Raw genomic sequence first — 7,906 nt, 5'->3', positions numbered from 1 at the left:
TGGTCTAGGACAACCTCAGACCACCTCAAAGACCTGCAAGGTCATCTTGCTGCTGGTGTCACTGTGCATTGCTCCACCATTCAAATCACACATTGCTCAGAGAACAGCTGTATGAAGTGATGAAGATGCTAACTGCACATCGATAATTAGCAAGTATCAGACCTCAGCTGAGGTCTGCAAAACTGAATGAGCCAGGCTCATTTTGGAACCAAGTGCTGTGGACTGATGAGACAAAGCTAGAGCTTTGGTCACAACAAGAGGCGTTGCATGGAGGCAAAAGAACACAGCATTCCTAGAAAACACTTGCTGCCCACAGTAACATGTCCATCATGCTGTGGGGCTGTGTGGCTAGTGCAGGTACTGGGAATCTAGTTAAAGTTGAGGGTCGCATGGATTCAACTCAGTACCAGCAAATTCTTGACAATAATGTTCTAGAATCTGTAACAAATCTGAAGTTAGGGCGGAGTTGTGTGTTCCAGCAGGACAACGACCAAACATCGCTCCAAATCCACTAAGGCATTTATGCAGTGGAACAACTACAATGTTCTGGAATGGCCATCCCAGTCGCCAGACTTGAATATAATTGAAAATCTATGGGGTGACTTGAGCGGGCTGTCACGCTAGGCACCCATCAAACCTACTGAACTGGAGATGTATTGTAAGGAAGAATGGTCCAAAATACCTTCATCCAGAATTCAGACACTCATCAGAGGCTATAAGAAGCGTCTAGGCTGTTATTTTTGCAAAAGGCTCTACTAAATATTAATGTGATTTTTCTGTTGGGGTGCCCACATTTATGCACCTGTCTAATTCTCTTATGATGCATATGGCATATTTTCTGTTTATCAAATAAACCTTATTTCACTGCTAAAATATCACTGTGTCCATGAAGTATTATATATGACAAAGAAGTTCCTGATCCAAATCCAACAATTATATATACATATATGTATGTATATATATATATTTACATTTTGATATATTATATATATATATATATATATATATATAAGCTGCTGCAGGATACACTGAGCACCTCCCTCCTCTTCTCTCTCTACTTATGGATGCATTTTCATCTCTCCATTCCACATGATTAATTCTGCTTCCTCTCCGGAGTCCTTGTGACTTCACGTCTCATCGGGTCCATTGGACCTGGCTGGGTGTGATGTCATGGCCCTGCTGATGTCCCGCCCACTCTCTACCTCCATCTGCCTGATGGATTATGGAGGTTTCGATCGTGGTCCATGCCTACTCCCAACTATTCATACACTCTGTCATACTCATTGAATGTGTTTTAAATCTGTAATGATTCCTTTTGTACACATGACATCTATTGCATATGTCCATCCTGGAGAGGGATCCTCCTCTGTTGCTCTCCTGAAGGTGTCTTCCCTTTTTTCCCAATCAAAGTTTTTTTTGTTGAGTTTTTCCTGATCCGATGTGAGGTCCTGGGACAGGGATGTCTATGTGTACAGATTGTAAAGCCCCCTGAGGCGAATTTGTAATTTATGAGAATGGGCTATACAAAATATATTGAATTGAATTGAATATATATCTCGATAGATAAATATATATTTACATTCATATATATTTACATGTATATATATATATATAAATACTTTTTAAAATATCCATGTAAATATATCCATGTATGTATATAAAACTAATCAAATAAATTAAGTATTAATAACTACAGTTTTCAAATTAAAGCAGTGGTGGAAGAAAAAGTACAATAGTTCCTCTTACAAGTCGACCCCACAGAGGCAAAGTAAGTCGCCATCCGAGTGGAAGTCAATTATAAATGTGTGGAATTGTAGAAACAAATTATGAAATTTCATCTCTATTAATAATAATAATAATAATGTGTAACTTAATATGAATTACACAAAAAATATGTTTTTATAGCCCAAAATCACAAGTTACAAAGTGCTTTACAATCTGTACACAGACAACCTCCTCTGACCTTTGACCCTCACATCGGTTCAGGAAAAACTCCCCCCAAAAGCCTTTAACAGGAAGAAAAAAGTAAGAAACCATCAGGAGAATAACAGAGGATGATCCATCTATCAGGATGGGGGAGTACAATTGATATCATGTGACCGGAAGTACACTATGTCATGTGACCAGAAGTACAAAAGATGTCATGTGACCAGAAGTATAATATACAGGACTGTCTTTTTAATTAATTAATTTGCTATTATAAAAATTTTTTTTATTGTTTAATTTTGTTTTTCTGTTATGGAAATTTTTTGGTCTGAATAATAATTCAAATTTTATTCTTCGTAAACTTTTTTTAATTATTATGTGACCAGAGGTACAATAGATGTCATGTGACCAGAAGTATAATAGAGGTCATGTGACCAGGAGTACAATAGATCTCATGTGACCAGAAGTACAATAGATGTCATGTGACCAGAAGCACAATATATTATGTGACCAGAAGTAAACTGTATGTCATGTGACCAGAAGTACAAAAGATGTCATGTGAACAGAAGCATACTAGATATCATGTGACCAGAAGTATAATAGATGTAATGTGACCAGAAGTATAATATGTCATGTGACCAGAAGTAAACTCTATGTCATGTGACCAGAAGTACAATAGATGTAATGTGACCAGAAGTATAATATATGTCATGTGACCAGAAGTAAACTCTGTCATGTGACCAGAAGTACAATAGATGTCATGTGACCAGAAGCACAATATATTATGTGACCAGAAGTACAATAGATGTCATGTGACCAGAAGCATACTAGATGTAATGTGACCAGAAGTATAATATACACTACCGTTCAAAAGTTTGGGATCACTTAGAAATGATTTTATTTTTCAAAGAAAAGCACTGTTGTTTCAATAAAGATAACATTAAATTAATCAGAAATACCCTCTCTACATTGTTAATGTGGTAAATGACTATTCTAGGTGGAAGTGTCTGGTTTCTAATGAAATATCTCCATAGGTGTATAGAGGCCCTTTTACAGCAACTATCACTCCAATGTTCTAATGGTACATTGTGTTTGCTAATCGCCTTGGAAGACTAATGTCTGATTAGAAAACCCGTGCAATTATATTAGCACAGCTGAAAACAGTTATGCTGGTGATATAAGCTATACAACTGGCCTTCCTTTGAGCTTGAAGTTTGTAGAACAAAATTAATATTTCAAATATTAATCATTATTTCTAACCTTGTCAATGTCTTGACTACATTTTATATTCATTTGATAAATAAAAGTGTGATTTTTCATGGAAGACACGAAATTGTCTGGGTGATCCCAAACTTTTGAACGGTAGTGTATGTCATGTGACCAGAAGTACAATACATGTCATGTGAACAGGAGTAAAATAGATGTCATGTGACCAGTAGGATAATAGATGTTATGTGACCAGAAGTACTATAGATGTCATGTGAACAGGAGTACAATATGTGTCATGTGACCAGGAGTACAATATAACAGAAATACAACATAGGCATTTAATATGAAATAAATTATTAATTTAATTAGAGAAGCATGATGAAAAAGTTACAACTACCAAAAATCACATAAAGGGTTGAAATCTACAAATGAACTGTGGAGGGCAGCATCGGGCCGCTGCTGCTTCGAGTCTGCCGCTATTTGAACGGATGAAGAAGAAAAGAACGGAAGAAGAAAAAGGAGAAGGAGAAAGAAGAGCAGAGGTTGTTTGTTTACTTTCATTAAGCGACATGACGGTCTTTTGAATAATAATTAGCCTGCTGACAGTTTTCACTTCGTTAACATTATAACCACTATGTTACAGAAGCTATTGCTCTATTTAAACGAAATAATGTATCTTTATCTACGGAGTGTTTATCTTTTAACTAGCTACATTGTCATCAGATTAATGTGACTGTTTGTCTGTTTGTCAGACAGACACACATATATGTATGTATGCATATATATATATATATATATATATATATATAATCATTATTAGCCAAATCATGTGCAATATTACGTTTCAACTTCATGTGCTATGTTTTTTAAAGTTATATTATAATTTATTTTTTGTATCTCAATATTTTGAGATTTTATTTCCGTTAGTCCCTTGTCATACCTTTTGTTAATATATATATATAGTGTTATGCTTTTATTTAATTATTGACTATATGTGTTTTTATCATATTATATGTTGCACCTGCTTCAGTGTTATACATTTGACACTTAATAATGATTATTTGATTGTTCATATATGTTTGTGTATATATATATAGTGCTTCCTATCAAGTGCAGTCCGTATCACTTCCTGTTGCATGGATTTCAAAATAAAACATGAAACCTTCAGGTTAGCACCAAACATGAATGCATAAAATAATATAGACACAGCAATTAATCTATCAAGCTGATATATATATATATTTGCTGTTCTTCTTTTGTAACCTTTAATGAATTATTTAATGAAAATGTAATATTATTGTTCTGTATTTTGATGCTTTGGCCTAATAATTTCACAAACTTTATTGGTATTTGACTAACAGCAGTGAGACCAGAGGAGGGAATGCTGCCGTTAGTCGGAGCTGAGTTGACTCCAGTGCAGCTCTACCGACTTCTCCTCAGGTGTTGCAGGCAGTTGCCCACGGCAGCGATGCAGCAACATTATCGGCACGCCATAAGACAGGTGAGTTCACCTGAGCGCCGACCGGCTGACGAGATTCAGACGACTTGCTCATGAACCTTTAAAACAAGCTGCTGAAGGGACTCCTCTCTGTGTGTGTCTAGTTGCTGTGTTCATGAATCTGAAATTTAAATAAGTCATTCATTTAAATATATTGTAAACATTAAGACGGAAAGATATATATATATATATGTATGTGTGTATTTATATATATATATAAATACCCACATACGTATATATATGGATAAATGTGTGTATTTATTTATATATATATGTATATTTAACTGATGGCCAGTGCCACTTAAATGGCTCTTACTTATGGTACTTTTGTAGTTTGACTTTCTTGAACAAATGTTACTTCCTGTATTCTTGTTGTTCTGAGTTTGTACTCTTGGTTGATGCACTTATTGTAAGTCACTTTGAATAAAAGCATCTGCTAAATGACATGTAATGTAGTATGTATACACTCTTTGTATGTGTGTATATATATATATATTATATGTGTGTATAAATGTGTAATAAAAATATACATACATTTTTACATAAATGTATATATAGAAATGATGGCCATCCCCATGCACACTGAAGTATATATATTTATTAGTGCTGTGAAAAATAACGCGTTAATTCAATTACAGGTTTAACTAGTTTGTTTTTTTTAACGCATTTAACGCATGCGCAGAATGAGCTTCCAATCCGTCTGTTGTTGGTCGTCGGGACGAAAAAAATGTCACTTGCAAAATGAGCTTCCAATACACCACTTCAATCTGAACTCTGTCCGCTCTCATGCAGACGGTCTGTTCATCGGTAATGATCCTTCCGCAGGTTCACCTCCGGAAACCTTGTTACGACTTCTACTTCCTGTAGATCAGGGTCTCAACACGTCGATCGCGACCTGCCAGTCGATCGCGGCGTAGTGTCGGTAGATCGCATGACAGGATTGGCCCGCACCCTGACATGTTCTCTATAGCACGTCTTTGTTCTTTTATTAAACTAAACGTCTGTTGTTGATCGTATCGCCACAGCAGCATGTCATTTCTGTCTCTTCGCGTTGCGTTAACACTTATCGATCTCCGTCTCGCGCCACAGAGCTCCGTCGTGCGCATCGGGACCGAGCAAAAAAAAAGTCACTTGTCAATCTGTCCACCTGAGGCCTTTAGATTGTATCATGGTGGAGTTAATGGTTGACAAACAAGAGAAACATGTTCTGTTTAACCCTCCTGTTACCTTTACATTTACTAACATATTTTACCCTCGGGGTTAATTTGACCCCAGCAATTAAAACCTCCAGAAAATTATTAGAATTAATATTGCTTCCCAAGTTTAAGTGTGAGGTACTTTATGTTTGTTTGTTGACTACCTAAATAGCCCTTTAAATAAATAAAAAAGTTGATATTTCTGATATGTTTGACACAGTGAAAAACAGCCTGGGGTCAAATTGACCCCAAAGAACACCGACATTAAACATTGAATGGGGTCAAATTTACCCGAAAAAATTTGTTATCGTTTCACAGCCCTAATATTTATATATGTATATATTTAAATATATACTATTTATATTTCTATATTAATAAATATTCTGTTCTGTCCCTGTTGTCCATCTAACTTTCCAAACGGCCTCTAGTTTGTGGTTGTAAAGTTTCATGAGGCTCTGATTTTATCCAGGACGTCACGACAGGTCACTTTAAACGGTGACGTCGTCACTTACGAATACAATTGGACCAGATATTGACAGCTAACTGTGGAGTCAGGCACCAGTCCCAAAAGAATCACGAGGTCGTCTAGTTTTATACGATCTGATGAAGTGTCTTGAAGACCAAAAACACTTGGTTACCCCGATGCTTTTGGTTTCCAGGGTTACGTCAGTCACTCGGATGAAGACGACCCGGAGAGGATACAGATGATGATCCAAAGAGCCGTCGCGGACGCGGGCTGGGTCCTCGATAAAGTACGAGTGAAGGTCTTTTTAAAAATTATTCTGATTTCACGTTGACCTTCCATGTTTAATTCTCTTTTTTATTTACAGTACAACAAGAAGAAGTGATGCTCATAACCCACGGGGGTCGGTGGATGGGATGTTCGTTGTGTTATTGGTTTTCGTTATTGTTGAGAAGTGAATGGTGAAGCAACATCTGATGGACTGTTTGGACTCGTCATTATCTATAAAGAAAAAGTGTAAATACTGTTCCTAGATTGAAATGACATGACTGTACTGTAATTCTTTTTAAATAAATTGATCCTCAATAATTGTAGCCTACAGTTCAAACTTGAAGTTACCGCAAGGAACTTCAGTGTGGATTATGGCACCCCTGTGGACCAAAGTGGTAGTGTCTCTGAGCACCAGGGTCCCGTTAGAACAGTGGTTCACAACTGGTTTGACTGGGGGATCAGCATCACCCCTGAATGACAGCGACCCGAATCGAGGAACATTTTCATCTTCTCAAATCTATTTGATGAAAATTTTAGTGCAGCCTGAGATAGAAAAGAATATCACAGAATGCAGAAAACAAAACTAGTTAGAAATATTCCCTATTACAGGCAATTATACACCAAAGAGTGCATCTTAAGGACACAATGTAATAAAGCATGTATAACAATTTGGTAACTTCAGATTAAAAAATAATACTCAGCAATATGTTCATGAACAAATATTAAATATAAAAGTCCAACTACTGGGAAATAGTTTCAAAAAGACTGAAATTATAAAACTTTAGCTGAGAATCTATGACAACCAACGCTGCAGTTGCTGTCGACGGAGGACTGCTCTCTGCTGGATCTGGGTCAGTTCTCAGTACTCACTAAAACTAAGAAAAGAGATCACATTACTCTGCACTGGCTCCCCGTAAGATCAACCTTAACCTACAAAGCCTTGATTGGTGATGCACCATCATATCTTAAGGAGCTTGTAGTTCCGTATTGCCCCACTAGAGAGCTGCGCTCACTAAATGCGGGACTACTTGTGGTCCCTAGAGTCTTAAAAAGTAGGATGGGAGCCAGAGCCTTTAGTTATCAAGCTCCTCTTTTATGGAACCAGCTTCACCTTCAGTCCTGGAGGCAGACACAGTCACCTCATTTAAGAGTTGACTGAGGACTTTCCTCTTTGATAGTCTTATAGTTAGGGCTGAATCAGGTTCACCTGGTCGAGCCCCTAGAGATGCTGCTATAGGCTGATAGAGTGCTGGGGGATGTTTTAAGGTTAGGTTAGGGGCCCGAATTATAAAAATCATATATTTATGATTATTTAATTTTTTTGTTTGAGTTTTTTTTAAATGG

General features: G+C 36.8%; 1 protein-coding gene across 1 annotated transcript; it reads left to right on the top strand.

Moving 5' to 3' along the window:
• The first annotated feature begins 4,092 nt into the window (after nucleotides 1–4,092).
• Nucleotides 4,093–6,880, top strand: lyrm9 (LYR motif containing 9). Its single transcript, XM_056425877.1, has 4 exons — nucleotides 4,093–4,303; nucleotides 4,497–4,636; nucleotides 6,489–6,581; nucleotides 6,660–6,880. The coding sequence occupies exons 1-4, from the start codon at nucleotides 4,291–4,293 to the stop codon at nucleotides 6,675–6,677; spliced, it is 264 nt and encodes an 87-aa protein (XP_056281852.1). The 5' UTR covers nucleotides 4,093–4,290; the 3' UTR covers nucleotides 6,678–6,880.
• The last annotated feature ends 1,026 nt before the right edge of the window (nucleotides 6,881–7,906 follow it).

The sequence above is a fragment of the Pseudoliparis swirei genome, chromosome 11 (genome assembly GCF_029220125.1).
Source record: "Pseudoliparis swirei isolate HS2019 ecotype Mariana Trench chromosome 11, NWPU_hadal_v1, whole genome shotgun sequence".
In the NCBI taxonomy this organism is placed as follows: domain Eukaryota; kingdom Metazoa; phylum Chordata; class Actinopteri; order Perciformes; family Liparidae; genus Pseudoliparis; species Pseudoliparis swirei.
The sequence above is the reverse complement of the archived record's forward strand: the minus strand, read 5'-3'. Positions and strand labels throughout refer to the sequence as shown.